At 43.0% G+C, this 19,992-nt stretch overlaps 1 protein-coding gene across 1 annotated transcript in view; it reads left to right on the top strand.

Annotated features, from left to right (window-relative positions):
- Positions 1-15,345: 15,345 nt before the first annotated feature.
- The window catches only part of LOC126195201 (endoglucanase A-like), a 113,071-nt gene continuing 108,424 nt past the window's right edge, over positions 15,346-19,992 (top strand). The window contains exon 1 of the mRNA XM_049933715.1: positions 15,346-15,494. Within this exon, the coding sequence (XP_049789672.1) occupies positions 15,437-15,494 (58 nt within the window). The 5' untranslated portion in view covers positions 15,346-15,436. The remainder of the gene's footprint in view (positions 15,495-19,992) is intronic.

Genomic DNA, 19,992 nt, shown 5'->3' with positions numbered 1-19,992 from the left:
CGTTGCCATCAAACGGATACGTTGCATGAACGGTTGGTCACCTGCAACCACAGACATTGGATTTGGCTTCGCCGACAATTGGCCTTCCTTACCAGGAAGACGGTGAGATTCCCCTTCGTCCCAATTCAACATTATTTCCCAGAACGAAGAACAACACAATCATACGGCCTACTCGGCATTACGTTCGCTACGTTTTAGGTGGTTGGGAGTGAGTATGACCCGGACTCTTCTGCCCTGTGCCAGTGTATGGTCTGGCCCACTGGAAATGGTAAAACATGCCACTCTAGCGTGCGCTTTTTTGCGAATATGCTGCATCTCGCATTTAATCTTCAAGAACTTGGATGATGTGTACAATCCCTTTCCTGTTAATGTTTCGTCTTTGTTATTTTGATTTTTTTAATGCAAAAAGAAGTGCTTAAGGTCGGGCCTTTCTGTGCAGTCATTCGGGAGTTCTATTCTCGTCAGGTGATTCAAATTTTTATTTTGCTTTTAAAATATTTGTCGCAGTGACTTCGATCATTGTTTTTGTAAAATTAAGAAAAAAGTCACACAACTGGGTGTGTGTTGTCCATGGCCACGTGGATGTCATGCACTCATGTTTAGTTGCGCGATGCACTTCCCTTACCGCTACACCTTGCGCTTCGCAGTTATAACAGTTATAACAAGGCCTATGAAGAAGAAGAAGAAGAAGAAAAAAGAAGTGAGACGAAGAAATGCGGTGGGAACGGGTATACATACCCACCGTACTTCGAGTCGCGTTCACGTCAAACATTTTTTTTTCAGTTAGAGCAAATAAATAAAAAAGAGCGTTAAATCACTACTTCCGCTGGACTCAGAGGCAAGCCAGATTAAGAACGAGGGCTATTGAATCGGTTTTTAGGGCATTTTCCACGTCCAACTAGGTAAATACCGGCTGGTACCCACTTCTCGCCTTCGATAGATGCTATACAAACATTTATAAAATGTTCTCACATTTGACAGGTTTTAATTTAGATGCAGACAGGTGAGATGTTCAAATGTGTGTGTGAAATCTTATAGGAGTTAACTGCTAAGGTCATCAGACCCTGAACTTACCCACTACTTAACCTAAATTATCGTAAGGACGAACACATACCCATGCCCGAGGGAGGACTCGAACCTCCGCCGGGACCAGCCGCACAGTCCATGACTGCAGCGCTTTAGACCGCTCGACTAATCCCGCGCGGCCAGACAGGTGAGAAACACAGATTCCTTCCAGGGGGTAGTGGTGGCGTCAGAAGAGCATACTGCTACTAAGAACCACTAACATTGCCTCAGCCCATGTAACAACGCCGACTCCGAAAAGAAACGAGAAAGGGAGGAAGGAGAAGTAGAAGAATAAGACGGTAGTTCTGCGTATCAGTTCTATTAGCAGTCACATCTTTAGAAATGTCTATTTTTATCTTGCTTTAGTGTACTTTTCATTCGTTTTGAAATAGTTCTTCACGCTCCAGTTTGAAGGGAGACTAACACTGCTTCGTCAAAGAAATAGTTGATTGTTATCGAACAGCCGAAGAAGTTGTTTTCTAGCATTCGTTGTTGTTATGCGAGCTGCGGGCGGGAAGACAAACAAAGCTGGCGGCTTCTGCTCTGCGAAGGTGGCTGACGTCAGGGTGCTTCGGAGAAGTGGGCAGTACCCACATCTGTGTGGGCGGCCGCAGAACACAACAGCGGGGCACACGCCAGACCCACGAGGGCCACCGACGGCCGCCTTGCTCGCCTGTGCCCTTTCGTAAGGGGTGCGGTGCGGCCTGGCGTACAGAGGAAGCCCACAGCTTCACTCTGACTCACTGTCTCCGTGCACGACCGCCTGTTTGCGGGAACTAACCAGAGGATACAGCTGTAATCGTTATGTCGCTTGGTACTGTAGCAGTAGTAGTGTATGCTACTGTAATAGTACCAGAGAAGTTAGTCGAAGTAGTTTGAAATAACGAAAACTTATGCTTCATTTTTGTCACAGTAGAGCAGCACCTGACTGAGAGTGGACAAAGGAGCCGAGGACAACTACGTATAGAGTAGCGTCAATGTAACATCTAAATGTTAGGCCAATAGTAGAAGAAAGAGAGGTAAGGAAAAATACTCTACTGGCCATTAAAATTGCTACACCAAGAAGAAATGCAGATGATAAACGGGTATTCATTGGACAAATATATTCTACTAGAACTGACATGTGATTTCATTTTCACGAAATTTAGGTGCATAGATCCTGAGAAATCAGGACCCAGAACAACCACCTCTGGCCTTAATAACGGCCTTGATACTCCTGGGCATTGAGTCAAACAGATCTTGGATGGCGTGTACAGGTACAGCTGCCCATGCAGCTTCAACACGATACCAAAGTTCATCAAGAGTAGTGACTGGCGTATTGTGACGAGCCAATTGCTAGGCCACCATTGACCAGACGTTTTCAGTTAGTGAGAGATCTGGAGAATGTGCTGGCCAGGGCAGCAGTCAAACATTTTCTGTATCCAGAAAGGTCCGTACAGGACCTGCACCATGCGGTCGTGCGTTGTCCTGCTGAAATGTAGGCTTTCGCAGGGATCGCATGAAGGGTAGAGCCACGGGTCGTAATACATCTGAAATGTAACGTCCACTGATCAAAATGCCGTCAATGCGAACAAGAGGTGACCGAGACGTGTAACCAATAGCACCCTATACCATCACGCCGGACGATACGCCAGTATGGGGATGACGAATACACGCTTCCAATGTGCGTTCACCGCGATTTCACCAAACACGGATGCAACCACCATGATTCTGCAAACAGAACCTGGATTCACCCGAAAAAATGACGTTTTGCCATTCGTGCACCCAGGTTCGTCGTTGAGTACGCCATCGCAGGCGCTCCTGTCTGTGATGCAGCGTCAAGGGTAACCGCAGCCATGGTCTCCGAGCTGATAGTCCATGCTGCTGCAAACGCCGTCGAACTGTTCGTGCAGATGGTTGTTGTCATGCAAACGTCTCCATCTGTTGACTCAGGGATCGAGACGTGGCTGCACGACCCGTTACAGCCACGCGGATAAGATGCCTGTCATCTCGACTGCTAGTGACATGAGGCCGTTGGGATCCAGCACGGCGTTCCCTATTACCCTCCTGAACCCACCGATTCCATATTCTACTAACAGTCATTGGATCTCGACCAACGCGAGCATCAATGTCTTGATACGATAAACCGCAATCGCGATAGGCTACAATCCGACCTTTACCAAAATCGTAAACGTGAGGGGGCGCATTTCTCCTCCTTACACGAGGCAACACAACAACGTTTCACCAGGCAACGCCGTTCAACTGCTGTTTGTGTATGAGAAATCGGTTGTAGGTGTCGCCACCGGCGCCAATCTTGTGTGAATGCTCTCAAAAGCTAATCATTTGCATATCACAGCATCTTCCTCGTATCGGTTAAATTTCGCGTCTGTAGCACGTCTTCTTCGTAGTGTAGCAATTTTAATGTCCAATAGCGTATGATATTGTTGTTGTTGTGGTCTTCAGTCCTGAGACTGGTTTGATGCAGCTCTCCACGCTACTCTATCCTGTGCAAGCTTCTTCATCTCCCAGTACGTACTGCAGCCTACATCCTTCTGAATGTGCTTAGTATATTCATCTCTTGGTCTCCCTCTACGATTTTTACCCTCCACGCTGCCCTCCAATACTAAATTTCTGATTCCTTGATGCCTCAACACTTGTCCTACCAACCGATCCCTTCTTCCAGTCAAATTGTGCCAAAAACTCCTCTTCTCCCCAATCCTATTCAGTATCTCCTCATTAGTTATGTGATCTACCCATCTAATCTTCAGCATTCTTCTGTAGCACAACATTTCGAAAGCTTCTATTCTGTTCTTGTCCAAACTATTTATCGTCCATGTTTCACTTCCATACATGGCTACACTCCATACAAATACTTTCAGAAACGATTTCCTGACACTTAAATCTATACTCGATGTTAACAAATTTCTCTTCTTCAGAAACGCTTACCTTGCCATTGCCAGTCTACATTTTATATCCTCTCTACTTCTACCATTTTCAGTTATTTTGCTCCCCAAATAGCAAAACTCCTTTACTACTTAAGTGTCTCATTTCCTAATCTAATTCCCTCAGCATCACCTGACTTAATTCGACAACATTTCATTATCCTCGTTTTGCTTTTGTTGATGTTCATCTTATATCCTTCTTTTAAGACACTGTCCATTCCGTTCAACTGCTCTTCCAAGTCCTTTTTCTCTCTTTGACAGATTTACAATGTCATCGGCGAACATCAAATTTTTTATTTCTTCTCCATGTATTTTAATACCTACTCCGAATTTTTCTTTTGTTTCCTTTACTGCTTCCTCAATATACAGATTGAACAACATCGGGGAGAGGCTACAACCCTGTCTCAATCCCTTCCTAACCACTGCTTCCCCTTCGTGTCCCTCGACTCTTATAACTGCCATCTGGTTTCTGTACCAATTGTAAATAGCCTTTCGCTCCCTGTATTTTACTCCTGCCACCTTCAGAATTTGAAAGAGGGTATTCCAGTCAACATTGTGAAAAGCTTTCTCTAAGTCTACAAATGCTAGAAACGTAGGTTTGCCTCTTCTTAATCTTTCTTCTAAGATAAGTCCTAAGGTTAGTATTGCCTCACGTGTTCCAACATTTCTACGGAATCCAAACTGATCTTCCCCGAGGTCCGCTTCTACCAGTTTTTCCATTCGTCTGTAAAGAATTCGCGTTAGTATTTTGCAGCTGTGACTTATTAAACTGATAGTTCGGTAATTTTCACATCTGTCAACACCTGCTTTCTTTGAGATTGGAATTATTATATTCTTCTTGAAGTCTGACGGTATTTCGCCTATCTCGTACATCTTGCTCACCAGATGGTAGAGTTGTGTCAGGACTGGCCCTCCCAAGCATGTCAGTAGTTGTAATGGAATGTTGTCTACTTCCGGTGCCTTGTTTCGACTTAGGTCTTTCAGTGCTCTGTCAAACTCTTCACGCAGTATCATATCTCCTATTTCATCTTCATCTACATCCTATTCCATTTTCATAATTTTGTCCTCAAGTACATCGCCCTCGTATAGACCCTCTATATACTCCTTCCACCTTTCTGCTTTCCCTTCTTTGCTTAGAACTGGGTTTCCATCTGAACTCTTGATGTTCATACAAGTGGTTCTCTTATCTCCAAAGGTCTCTTTAATTTTCCTGTGGGCAGTATCTATCTTAGCCCTAGTGAGATCAGCCTTTACGTCCTTACATTTGTCCTCTAGCCATGCCTGCTTAGCCATATTGCACTTCCTGTTGATCTCATTTTTGAGACATTTGTATTCCATTTTGCCTGATTCATTTACTGCATTTTTATATTTTCTCCTTTCATCAATTAAATTCAATATTTCTTCTGTCACCCAAGGATTTCTATTAGCCCTCGTCGCTTTACCTACTTGATCCTCTGCTGTCTTCACTACTTCATCCCTCAAAGCTACCCATTCTTCTTCTACTGTATTTCTTTCCCCCATTCTTGTCAATTGTTCCCTTATGCTCTCCCTGAAACTCTGTACAACCTCTGGTTTAGTCAGTTTATCCAGGTCCCATCTCCTTAAATTCCCACCTTTTTGCAGTTTCTTCAATTTTAATCTACAGATCATAACCAATAGATTGTGGTCAGAGACCACATCTGCCCCTGGAAATGTCTTATAATTTAAAACCTGGTTCCTAAATCTCTGTCTTACCATTATATAATCTATCTGATACCATTTAGTATCTCCAGGATTCTTCCATGTATGCAACCTTCTTTTATGATTCTTGAACCAAGTGTTAGCTATGATTAAGTTATGCTCTGTGCAAAATTCCACCAGGCGGCTTCCTCTTTCATTTCTTACCTCCAATCCATATTCACCTACTACGTTTACTTCTCTCCGTTTTCCTACTACCGAATTCCAGTCACCCATGACTATTAAATTTTCGACTCCCTTCACTATCTGAATTATTTCTTTTATTTCATCATACATTTCTTCAATTTCTTCGTCATCTACAGAGCTAGTTGGCATATAGACTTTTACTACTGTCGGTAGGCGTGGGCTTCGTGTCGATCTTGGCCACAACAATGCGTTCGCTGTGCTGTTTGCAGTAGCTTACCCGCATTCCTATTGTTTTTTTGATTATTAACTCTACTCCTGCATTACCCCTATTTGATTTTGTATTAATAACCCTGTATTCACCTGACCAAAAGTCTTGTTCCTCCTGCCACCGAACTTCACTAATTCCCACTATATCCAACTTTAACTTACCCATTTCCCTTTTAAAATTTTCTAACCTACCTGCCCGATTAAGGGATCTGACATTCCACTCTACGATCCGTAGAACGCCAGTTTTCTTTCTCCTGATAACGACGTCCTCCTGAGTAGTCCCCGCCCGGAGATCCGAATGGGGGACTATTTTACCTCCGGAATATTTTACCCAAGAGGACGCCATCATCATTTAATCATACAGTAAAGCTGCATGCCCTCGGGAAAAATTACGGCTGTAGTTTCCCCTTGCTTTCAGCCGTTCGCAGTACCAGCACAGCAAGGCCGCTTTGGTTATTGTTACAAGGCCACGTCAGTCAATCATCCAGACTGTTGCCCTTGCAACTACTGAAAAGGCTGCTGCCCCTATTCAGGAACCACACGTTTGTCTGGCCTTTCAACAGATACCCCTCCGTTGTGGTTGCACCTACGGTACGGCTATCTGTATCGCTGAGGCACGCAAGCCTCCCCACCAACGGCAAGGTCCATGGTTCATGGGGGGTATGATAGGTAGTGCAAACACGGTTCAGTACTCAAACTGAGATCGGTGGCGATGTGTTTAGCACGGGTTTCTCGCATTCAGGAGGACAACGGTTCAATTTCACGTCCGGCCATCTAGATTTTCTTCCTTGATTTCCATAAACCAGTGCAGGTAAATGCTGGAATGGTTCCTTTGAAAGGGCACCGCCGATTTTCTTACCCATTCTTCAATCAATCAGAACTTGTGCTCCGTCTCTGATGACGTCAATGTCGACGGAAGGTTAAACCCTAGTCTTCCTTTTTTCAGATCAGGATTCAAAATAGAAGAAAAAAGAAAACTGAAGATCACCATGAAGAGTCAAATAAATGTAATTTTGTATGTAATGAAAGTGGACTGGTATAAATAAATAAATAAGGAAATTAGAACCTAAACAACCAGAGGTCGCTGTTGAACATGTTGCATTAGATTTAGTTAAAACTGAAGCAATTGTATCTTCTAAGAGATGAAAATCAAAAGTTTACGGACTGGCATTTAAAAATGATACGATAAAAAGTTTGGCAAAAAAAAAAACACATCTACTTTTTGAGCAACTTCCTCCTGCCAACACGATATATTTCTCCAGAGATTGCACTAAGCTTGGAGTAGCCACAGGTAAGAAACTGGACTCGCTTGTGAGGGAAACTCGAGTAAAATCCCCTTCTGGGCATCCAGATTTGAGCTTCCGTGGCTTGTGTAAAAGAGCCGTGCGAATGCTGAATGGTTGCTTTGAGGGAGAGCAGGGTCGAATTTCTTCCCCGATATCTTCTGTTGCGAGCCTATAGTCTGTCCCTAGTGATCTCGTCGTCGACGCCACGTTAAATCCTGATCTCCCTTCCTGCTCACAGTCTATTGTGGGCTGTAGGTCGAGGGTTGAAATACACACGAATGTAGCTGCCAAACTATGTTCTTTGCATTCAAAACAGATGCTGCCTATGAACTGCCTCCGATGTGGGGTACACGGAAGTTGGAGGGCTCCAAATCAGATGAACTGTGTGGTAAAGACACATCAGTCCTTAACTCGTAGATTCGTGAGAAAACTGCAGTACTGGAATGCCCTACTACGCACACTCCCATGACGAGTGGTGTGCTGTTGCTTCCCAATGGTCCTCTGACTTAGCCAGCCAGTTGTAATGAGACCTGCAGTTTCAAATGAAGCCGTGAAATACGTTATTTCCACATATGCCCGCCATCTCTAGAGGTAGAAACAGCCATGTGAGGAAAGAAATCTTAATATCGATTGAGAATTAGTGCCTAAGCATTTAATTTGGTCATTTTCTTCATATTTTTATTTTTTATTTTTACGCCACTATTAATCGCTTCTGGCCTTTCTATTCTCTCGCTGAATGTGCCTTTGTAGGCGTGATTTTTCAGTACCACTTTATACGTCTTGGTTAGCTGCCTATGACGTACAAATGACAAATCGCTTGTGTTGCTTAACTTAAATCCTCTTTCCCTCAAGAAGCCCTGCAACAGGGTGTTTCACAATGTTTTGACGATTTCAGATTTTAGCAGTGCACGTTGACCACAAGACACAGGGACGCTGGTGCCGTCTATTAGAAGTGTGGAGTGCCAAGTTTCATTCTCTGTCCAGGTCAGCAATCATATTGCACAGCTCAAAGCTACGTCGTGCGTTTAGCGGTGGAGTGCTAATTTCGTCATTGAGAATCTGTCTTACGTGGGCAACGAGAAATTTTTGCGAATTTCAAGATTCAACAGCAATATCCAGTTGCTCCACGTGGGTGAGAAACTTCCGTGCAAAGGACAATGCATCGAATCGGAAAACCAGCCCTCGGAAAACTGTGTAAACTCGTGAGAACATGGAACGCGTACGTAGCAGTTTTCAGGCGAATCCTTGTCGTTAGTTACGAAACCGTGCCCAATGTTTGCTACAGTTAAAACATCGAATTCACGATGAAATTTCCAGAATACCACAAGCAACAACGAAAAATTGGTTCAAAAACTTTATGTGGTCACGAAAGTTCGCCATTTGTTCGATGTAGTGTTTTGCAAGTAAATTTAAATAAACGCTGTACCTTGCGCAAAATGTTCAACTTTGTTTCACGATTACTTTGTGTGTTATTCAAATTTGAAGTCGTCATAACATTGTGAATCACCATGTAGTTGCTTTTGTTGATTATTTGCTAAGCTTGGCTATTCGCGTGAAAAAAATTGAACCACGGAAATATAAATGAGTTAACACTTTGCAATTCACATGGAGAAGGAAAGGAACTAATTTATCTGTCCGCCATGAGACGACTCAGTACTATTAACGCACAAAACAAGGGTTAATGTGATAGATTTATCAACATAATTTGCACATCTGACCAGTTGGACAAATTTCGTCCTTGCCCTCATAGTACAGATATCATTTAGAGCTTTAAGCGTCAGTTATCTATGCCTCATTAATTTTCAAAAAGTAGTCACCGGTCTCTAGTTAATGAATAGACCCTCGGGCATGGATGTGTGTGTTTGTCCTTAGGATAATTTAGGTTAAATAGTGTGTAAGCTTAGGGATGATGACCTTAGCAGTTAAGTCCCATAAGATTTCACACATTTTTAATGAATAGAACAAGTTTCTTACTCTATTTGTGTTTTAGCTCCGTAACACTTCTTTTGTTATTTCCAACAGCCTTGACTTTGACGCGTATATTTCAGTGCTTGGCAGGAGATTCTCAGATGCCATTTTAAAAGTAAAGCTTATGTTCCACTGTAGGATGGTACATTCAAAATCTTGATAATTTTCGCTGTGTGCTTGACATTAATCATCTAGGAGTTAGGTTTGAAGGACTTCTTTGTTTCCAAATACTTGATAGTAACACCGAAGGGTCTCTGCAACGGATAACGAACATCTTTAATTTCTGAAAAAAATTATTTAAAATAATGGAATGGTCCACCCCGCGAGGTTTTGTTTGGTATCGCTGAGTCTATGAATACGTGTTCAAATGGTTCAAATGGCTCTAAGCACTACGGGACTTAACATCTGAGGTCATCAGCCCCTAGACTTAGAACTACTTAAACCTAATTAACCTAAGGACATCGCTCACATCCATGCCCGAGGTAGGATTCGAACCTGCGACCGTAGCAGCAGCACGGTTCCGGACTCAAGCGCCTAGAACCGCTCGGCCACAGCGGCCGGCGAATAGGTGTTCCTGATCCTATACGATCAGAAGTATTCCCTTTTCCTACGATCGTTGGAGAGGCCTATTATAACACGGTTATGCACACGAAAACGTATTCCATATGTAATGTACTCTACTTATTAATTATTTCCTGTACATCATCCTTGAAAATATTGCATAAGTAATTGATAATATGACTACTACCACTTTAGTATTTACGTATTTGTTAAATGCCATCCTAGCATATTACTGTTAGAAGTAAACGCATTTACAATATATTGATGAAATATATTCTGGCGTTGCTCCAAAATATTTATTTTTTGCTATTTTTCATCTCTTAGAACATTGTTGGTCATTAAAATTGCAGAAAAATAATGGACAGCTATTAACGAAATTTTGCTTGTCATGCATTTACAGCGTAATAGGCCCACTAATAAAGAAAATTAATTGGTGATCTCGAATAAATAGGATGTGAAATTTACTATACGAAGCTGCCACCTCTGCTAGCAACGTAAGCTTTTAGGCCGGCTGGACATCGAGTCGAACTGAGTTAGGATGACAGATCGGGTATGTCAGTAAATGCTTTGTCAGTGTTCATCAATCTCTGTGGCTAGAGAGTGGCGTCGTATTTTTCTCTCGGCACCCCACGGTCAACAGTTTTCACTGACTGGGAGATATGGAGAAAACGTTGGACAGGGCTATACTTCGTATCGAAGCAGGTCAGAACAGCCGGCCGGAGTGGCCGTGCGTTTCTGGGCGCTACAGTCTGGAACCGAGCGACCGCTACGGTCGCAGGTTCGAATCCTGCCTCGGGCATGGATGTGCGTGATGTCCTTAGGTTAGTTAGGTTTAATTAGTTCTAAGTTCTAGGCGACTGATGACCTCAGAAGTTAAGTCGCATAGTGCTCAGAGCCATTTGAACCATTTTGAACCAGGTCAGGACAACAAGGAGAACAAGCGGTCTTCCATTATCTTCTTAAAAGATGACGTAAGAGACACCTAGACGATAGAGCACATCCAGCGGCCTTAACGCATCAGAAATACAGCGGCTGCAGTCCATTTGCACCCCCTGCCAACATGCCAGGCGCTGGAAACAGTCTGGTAACGCTCTGCTCGCAGACTGCTATAATGGATACGTGCTTCTTCATGAATACGTGAACTCGTCTGAAAAGATGACGTGATACCACTCTTCTGACCTGTGTAGTCTTTCGGCGTACTACTGTAGGAGCGTGTCTTTCTACTGCCTGCCGGCCGAAGTGGCCGTGCGGTTCAAGGCGCTGCAGTCTGGAACCGCAAGACCGCTACGGTCGCAGGTTCGAATCCTGCCTCGGGCATGGATGTTTGTGATGTCCTTAGGTTAGTTAGGTTTAACTAGTTCTAAGTTCTAGGGGACTAATAACCTCAGCAGTTGAGTCCCATAGTGCTCAGAGCCATTTCTACTGCCCCGCCAAGGGCATGCCAAAATTATGGTCCCATGCTGGCGTTGTCCGTCGTATTTTTAGTGTGGACGCTGTAAATTAGCCAATTTCCTGAATCAAGGTAGCTAACGTGGCTGTACGATTCTTCTCGCAAGAGTCAACAGCGAGTTCGTCCTCACGGGCTGTTGGCATACTGGAAAGAAGTTTTCAGTTCTCGTCTAGTCGGACCTGTATTAGCACGTAAGATTGTGCATGTATGACAGCTACAAACAGGTCAGAGGTAAACAGCCCTGTTTTGTGTCTAAGAGACGTCGTCTCCTTATGATGATTTTTTATGCCGTTGACAGAACATGTATTTTTATAAAGTCACTTTCATCTTACCATATGAAATTTCTCCTTTATTACCATTACTGACTTCTGTTGTGTCACCACACTACTGTAAACCTTCACAAGGCAAAAATTGAGACTATCAGCATTGTTCCGTATTTTAGCGTTATACATGCATTTGACCCATTCTTGCCTGGGTGTAGTTTTATGCGTTTGACTTTATGGCAAACACGACTGAATTTGCTCCACGAAAAGAATCGATACCATATTCGCATTGCACTCGTTGGTTCTGGCCAAAGGCGGCAGTAATATTGCGGAGTGGTAATGCGCAGCCTTAACAGGACACCACCTTGCTGCTGTCGAGTTCCTACACACAATGGTAATAGTTATCCTCCTTACACGGGACGTACAGTCTGTTAACTAACAGCTTGGTCGGCATTAGACACAGATGGTAAAACATATTGCCTCTAACAGAGAAAACCTTTGTCCTTCATGCAGTGTCCACAAAGCATTAATTTACTTTGAATTCTTGGCTGAGATGCACAAGAAGAGACACGAGTGCAGCTTACGTGTGGCGATTATCAGAGATAGTTGATGCAGACTGCCATACGTTAATTCATCGACGAAAATGAAGACTCGATACTGCAGGACAGTGATCTGTAACAACGCAGAAGGCTTTGCAGCGAATGGAAAAAGGAGGAAAGTATGCAGGTACTGCATTGGCCGTCACAGTTCTCTGGCATTAATCCTATTAAAAGTGTACTGTCCCTCATGAGAAAAAGCTACCAGGAAAAAAGATCTTCGCGTTGGAACAGCTTTCAACGCTAATTCGGCGTGTTTGGATGTCTCTTTCACGTGAATATGCGGAAAATCTGATTTAAAGCATACCTCGGCCATACCAAGCAATTATCGACGCTGCAGGTGACTGGATGAATTATTAATTGTAACTACATTCTTCTTTCGTTCATAGACGATGTATGTATATGTGTGAATTTCCTGTCAAATACATTTTTCTACTGATTAGCCGACCACGAACTCACTCCACAGACTGTAACACAATCTTCTCACAAGCAATCAACATTCGAACTCGATTTATGAACTGGGTACTCTTCCCTTATACACAGAATTTAGATGAAGTCCCTTTAAGCACTTCGTGTGATTGCGCTGAAATATCAATAGTGACAATTTTACGATTTCGTATGCTACCATCATCCACTTGTAATTTCTATTACCAGCCGTTTGCTATTAACCTTATCAATAAGAATGGATCTTCCATCCATCTCATACCAGGGGTGTGGGCGTTCTTTATGTCCATCACAAAAATTAAAAAAAAGCTCATTGATTGTTGTTAACTCATATTAATGAACAACATACTTTTTAAATAGGTGTAGATGAACAGGTAGGGTTCAGAGCCTGAAAATATCCTTTAGTACAGTATTAGCAATAGCAACAATAGCAAAGCATTTTTCATAATTTCTACACCTTGGGGAGTAGTATTTTATTACCATGGATTTCATTAATAGACGTAGACTTTTACTCGCAAGATACTTTTTGAAGATATACAGATGTGTAAGAGGGTTTCTGAACCAGAAAATATGAATAGGCTATTGTGTTGTGGAAAGTCACATATGGTGCTAACACTCGAAGTTTTGGGTTAAGCTTCACTGAAAAGATTAAAACAGTTACGGAATCTGGGTGCAAGAAATCATTAAAAAAGGTAAATACATTTTCTAAATTTTAAAATGCATAGTACATGACTAGATCAAAATATTTTTAAGAAGTGGTAATAAAGTACTGTCCCCTCCTCTCACACCGCTTGGTATTACGAGTGTAATACGTGTTACGAATTTTCCTTTGTGATTGGACTGGGAAATAATACTCGAACTGCTAAAGTGGCTGAGAATACAGCGACATGGCAAGGAAAGCTTGAGCCTCAATGGGGAAAGCTGTTTTGTCTCCGATATATGCGAATTTACCACGAGGACGAGGAAAGACAATCCACATGAACTGCAGTATAAGCCTCTACTGGTTATGATTTAAATAATTGAGTGGGTCCTTTTCTTTGTAGACTCTTTGAACCAGCAATCTTACCTCGTAATATTACGTGGCTGATCGATTCCGCAGCTCCAGAGGTTCAATGCCGATGTGAAAGATCGTTGATTCCAACAAGATAGCACACAACCCTCTACGTACTTATGTTTCTTTAGACAGACACTGAATCAAACGTTCAAATTCAAATGGTTCAAATGGCTCTGAGCACTATGGGACTTAACATCTGTGGTCATCAGTCCCCTAGAACTTAGAACTACTTAAACCTAACTAACCTATGGACATCACACACATCCATGCCCGAGGCAGGATTCGAACCTGCGACCGTAGCAGTCGCGCGGCTCCGGACTGAGCGCCTAGAACCGCAAGACCACCGCGGCCGGCAATCAAACGTTCCATACGTCATATACGTAAGGGTAATACTAAGATGCAATAAAAAATGGGATCAACATGCAGTAACCAGTGTTTGGGAAAATCTATTGAATTTGGAGTCCTTATCAAATAGACATGATAGCAGACGCGGGAAAAGTCCAAACACACGCAGATGTAAGAACAGATCGATGAAGGACATACCAAAGTGTAACAGACACTCTCGGGGAAGGTAATGGCATTCTGTGTCAGAAAAGTGATGTTGTTCCCGGAAGATTCTATTGGATAACTGTAGAGAATCGCTGTTCGAGGAAGACTCTGCGACGGGTATGCTATTAATATCGTATGCATCATGTACATATCATGAGAATATGGTAAAAAAATTTAAAGGCATATATACAGCTATTTTTGTCTCCCTCAGTACTCAGATGGGTGGGAAATTGCTAATATTCGTACGAGAAATCCACTGCCACACACTATACTATGGGTTGCGGAATATGTAACTATGATGATATTGAATTTATAATGTATTATTTACTATATACATACTGGTATTCTAGGTTTATACTTCAGAATGTTTTAATACGATGGAGAAATATCTGTAACATGACCAACGAGAGTCTTATGGCAGCTTCAGTATGTAACGGCTCTACTACATTTTGGCAAAATATTTTTTTCTCGACGATTATCAAATATAGCTCAATACTGTTGAAGGGTACGAAGATGCGGAGGACAAAGAGACAGACGGGCGAACATAAGAAAGATTAATAGTGAAGCCTGTCATTGTCAGTTTCCTTCTTTCCGCTGTTTCTTTTTCCTTCTCTTATGGTGTGTATTGCAAATTTTTGTATTTGTTATTTATTTTCTGATACAAATTGCTGTTAAGTTCTTGTAGCAGATATACTTCAAGATCGGTATTTAAGGTTATTGTCATGCATGCAGCATATGGTGTGTAGATTTGTTCTTTCACCTGTCGTATAAACAAGAATGATCTGTTCGTGAACTAGAAGTATCGGTAATAGTTTTCATACCTCCTTATTGACAAAGTGTATAAAGTGGTAACTGTTGCTCAGTATGCGAAGGTCACCTTCTCTTTGGCTCGTTAGCTTCACCACACGGTCCATTGTCTCGCCCAGTATGCCGTGCGGGCTTTGATCAGGCACACTCGGTCGCGTGACGCGCGGCCGTCGCCATTGGTCTTGTTGTCGCGGCTCGAGCACAAAGGCGTGTCGGCGCGGCCCGCCGCAGACGTCGACTGTTATCGCAGGTGGCAGGGGCTGCGCGGCAGACCCGCGACACACGGCTACCTGCAGCTATAAATGGCGTGCGGGGCGCCGCAGAGTGCCGTGTGCATCCGTCATGGCGTCGCTGCGTTCGATTCTCCTGCTGCTGCTGAGCGCGGCCGTCGCCTGTCTCGGTAAGTGGGGGAGGTACACTGTCAACTGTGAAGTGTGGTAAAAACACCAACCTCTGTAGACTCACCTTAAGGGGACCACACCGTGGTTCAGGTCGAAAAAAATCGATTTTCGGTTTTCATGATATTTCGATGGATTAAGGTTTTATTTGAGTACCCTGAAAAAGATTTTGCTGAAACAATTCTTTTCGAGCATATAAAGAGCATTTTCCTACCACGTGTGTTTATGTGCCACGCCCACTTTTCTGTACCCACTCTTCTGCATATATTTTTAATCTTTATATCCTTTACATTGCACGTTAGGTTTTTTTTTTTTTTTTTTTTTACTCCTGGGTGTGTTGGCTATCCTTGGAATTAATGGTCGGTATTATTTTGTTTCTGCTGTTTGTAAACAACAAGCTTTCAATCACGCAGTTAGTTTTGTTCAAGTGTGACTGCGAGTAGTTATACTTATGTTTGTAGTGCTTGTTTACAAATGTACTCACCTCTTTCACAGCCATTTACAGAGAAGCTCCTGAAAGTTAAGCCTATATCTAACGTCCTCTACTGATGATAAGCCATGTCATGGATTGTGTAGATCAGGAGAAAATTCGTGGTGCAAATATAATAGGGCTCAGACAACTGGAGAATCTTATTCTCACCAATATTCTCTTCCTGCTGCTGTTATTATAGCAATTAAACCTATTTTCAGAGACCTGGCTCATCCTGACCTTCTAAGGAAATGTCTGCATGGGCAGACACAGAACCCAAATGAATGTTTCAGCAGCATAATTTGGAACTGCCTTCCTAAAACTGTATTTGTAGGCATGTATACAATGAAACTAGGAGTTCGTGATGCTGTTATTACATTCAATTGTCGTAATATGGGAAAGTGTTGGGTACTGAAAAAGCTGGGAATTAATCCTGGTAAAAATATAATCACTGGGCTGCAACTTTGCGATAGAATGAGGATATCCGATGCAAACAGATCTGCACCTAATTTGGAAAAGAAAGCAAGACAAACTTTCAGAAAGGTGAAAAAGAATCTGGAAGACCTGCTAGAGGCCAAAGAAGGGCCATCATATGCAGCAGGACAATTTTAATTAACTGTAACAAATTTCAAAAGTTTCTTCTTTATAGTAAATTTTCCGAAAACTAAAATTTTCAGTACGTATCAAAAACTATCAAAGGTAAATGAATGAAATTTTCAGAGATTCTGCATAACATAAAAAGCCACCTCCGGTACCAAAAAAAAATGGTTCAAATGGCTCTGAGCACTATGGGACTCAACATCTTAGGTCATAAGTCCCCTAGAACTTAGAACTACTTAAATCTAACTAACCTAAGGACATCACACACACCCATGCCCGAGGCAGGATTCGAACCTGCGACCGTAGCAGTCCCGCGGTTCCGGACTGCAGCGTCAGAACCGCTAGACCACCGCGGCCGGCACCTCCGGTACCACATTCATTAATATTCCTCCATTAGATAGTTAACAAAAAATATTTTCTGTAGAAAAAACTTAATATTTTTTGTTAATAAATTTAAAAAAGGATTTCTTAAAAACTATAAAATGGTTGAAATAGATTTTAGTACAATTGACTCTATTGGCATCATGTAACATACAGTAAAAATATTTAAGTCCTGCATGAAATAGTTTTTTTAGAAATGGGTCAAATACTTGCCTAAATTAACATGGGTTAGATAGGCAGGGTGTGGTCCCCTTAACATCTCTTTAAGTTACTGCTACAGCGATTAATCTTCAGGGAAGTTTCTTCGTTAACATGTGTTAAAGACATTTCTAGACTTCCAGAAACATGGCATCTCTACCCTACATCTACATCTGTACTCTGCAGAGACTGAGGATGCTTCATCTTGTACCACTTACGCCATTCACGTGTCGATGGTGGAAAGGTGAAGTCCAGCTGCTAGACGGATCAATCGGCTCCGACCGGCCGTCGTGTCATCCTTTGCTAACGGCGTCATTGGTATGGGCATGCGGTCACCACAACGCTCTCCCGGTCTCTGCCTTGTTTTTTTTTTTTTTTTTTATTTTTTTTACTTTGGAGCCGCCACTAATCGGCCGAGAATCTTTTCAGTTGGCCTCACGAGGTTGAATGCACCCCGTACCAGTAGGACAAATTCCGCGCAGTACCGAGAACTGAACCCGGATCCCCCACATGGCACTCAGCTGCGCTGCCCACTCTTTTCTTTTCTTCGGGAAAATCCCCGACCCAGCCAAATAAAAAACATCTGCCCCAACACAGGAGCGAACCCTCGGCCTCCCACACGCCAACCCAAAACACTATCCACTGTCTTTTTTCCTTTTTTTCCTCCAAAGCACTTATTTAACGCAATCAATTAAAAATAAAATAAAAAAGTCATTTCGACAAAAACAAAAGGGTTAAATCAGAAAAAAACGTATATGAAAGAATATGGCGTTAATTTTAACGTGCCCACACCTTTTTTCCTCCGTCATATCTACATCGTGTAGCATTTAAATCCAAACAAGAGCGTCCACAAAAAAGAGGGGTGCTATTGTAACTCATCCGACTCCTTGTCGATGAAAAACAAAATACAGCATATTAGAAAAAAGCTCTCGATAGCGTGGCATCCTGAGCCACGTCCAATGGGCTGTGACCATATATTGGGAAAAGGACTCTGGTCTGCGTCATATCCACTTACCATCACGTAGTGGACATAATATCCAACAAGCCACATGATGGCATTTTTCTTCGATCGGGGAAAGAAGGTTGAATCGGGACGCACGAGAATCTCCACCCGAGATAGCCGCCTCCGACGTTCTGAGAAGAAAAGCCAGTTGTCGGCGAAGCCATCTCCAATGGCCATGACCGCAGGAGATCAACCGATTATGTAATGTATCAGTTTCATGGCAACGATTGCAGCGATCCGTTACACAGAGGCCAATACGAAAAAGTCGCACGTTGGTTGGTACAATATCGTGAACAACTTGGTACCGCGAGGACGCCACTTTCATCGGGAAAATCGAGAGGCTAACGTTAGATAAAACAATCTTCCATTTCGTTTTTGGCGACAGGGCTTGCACAGAGGGAATGCTATGAGGATTTGGCCAGCGGCGTAACAACATTTTTAGGGGGAGATTCTCTTGGGAGAGGATATTTACTCCTAAATAACGGACTTCAAGAAAAAATTCCTTAACGTGCCTTAGTTTATAACTAATCCTACCAATATCTACGCAAGGTGTTAAACTCGCCTATCGGATACAGTCATGAAGGCGAGCAGTAAGTGACTGGGGGACGCGTATACATGTTAAAACGGTGCGACGGATGAATAAGGCAGAAGCCTGAATTCGAATGTCAGAGAGGCCCAAATCTCCCAAGAGACGGGGGCGCGCCATTACCTCGTAACGCACGTGAAATATAGAGTGGCGCCAGATAAACCTGCCAGTTAAACTTTGCAACTTGCGGTACGTCATCGCGGGAAGCTGAAAGATTTGTGCAACAATATAAGCCTTACTTAACACATACGTTTCCATGGCCCGGACCTAATGAAGAAGTGAGAGGGAGCGACGCTCGTGTTCAATGATTGCTCGCTGAATCTTATCCGTGACAGACTTCCAGTTTATCGTATCCATCTTTAGCGGACAACTGTCAATTATGACACCTAACGATCGATAACGGGTGACCTTCAAAGCCCATGGAATTTCAACAGCGTCAAATTCTCGCAAACAGTAAGCGACATTTCTGGTCATAGCCCGCGCTCCAGTAGGACGACAAACAGCATTCAAAACTTCCTTCAGCAGTGGTATATCATCAGAACTATAACGTCATCAGCATATGCATGAACGGTAAACCTTACACCCAACAGCGACCAGCCACACAAACGAACAGGTATAGATCGCAATAAGAGTTCCAGAAACAGCACGTAGAGCAACACAGATAATGGACTCCTTTGAAGGATGCCTTGACACACCGCAATGGGGGAAGTAAGAGGGCCATTGACGTCAATGGACTCCCGAATACCAGTAATTAGAGAGCTAAACATCCATCGTGCAGCATCGTTGAAACCAACAGTTGTCAATGCTCGCATGAGAAATTCGTGATTAACGCGGTCGAACGCATGATGAAAATCAATGAAAAGCAAAGCGCTTGGCACGGGAATGGTGGAAGCAATCGAAATTAGATCATGACATTCAGCAACGGGAGTCAGGAGATTACGACCCGGAAGGCAACTTTGATGGCTCGCGATGATGGTAGCCAACAACACCGATAGTATGCTATTTACCGCTCGCGCCGGCATCTTGGGGATCAGGACAATTTTAGCAACCTTAAACCTGGGCGGGATAAGGCCTCCGTGGAATACTCCATTCACCATAAAAGTTATCGTATCTCCTATCAGGGGCCAAAATCGAATATAAAATTCTTTGGGAAGGCCATCGAAGAGAGGCGATTTGTGGGAGGGAGAACGAGCCACAATATCAAGTGTATCATCGCGATGGAACACAAAGAAAAACTCTTCCTGGAGAGCTGGCGTAACAACA

This window comes from Schistocerca nitens, chromosome 7, assembly GCF_023898315.1.
Source record: "Schistocerca nitens isolate TAMUIC-IGC-003100 chromosome 7, iqSchNite1.1, whole genome shotgun sequence".
Classification (NCBI taxonomy): Eukaryota; Metazoa; Arthropoda; class Insecta; order Orthoptera; family Acrididae; genus Schistocerca; species Schistocerca nitens.
Note: the sequence above shows the minus strand (reverse complement) of the source record. Positions and strands in the feature narration are given on the sequence as shown.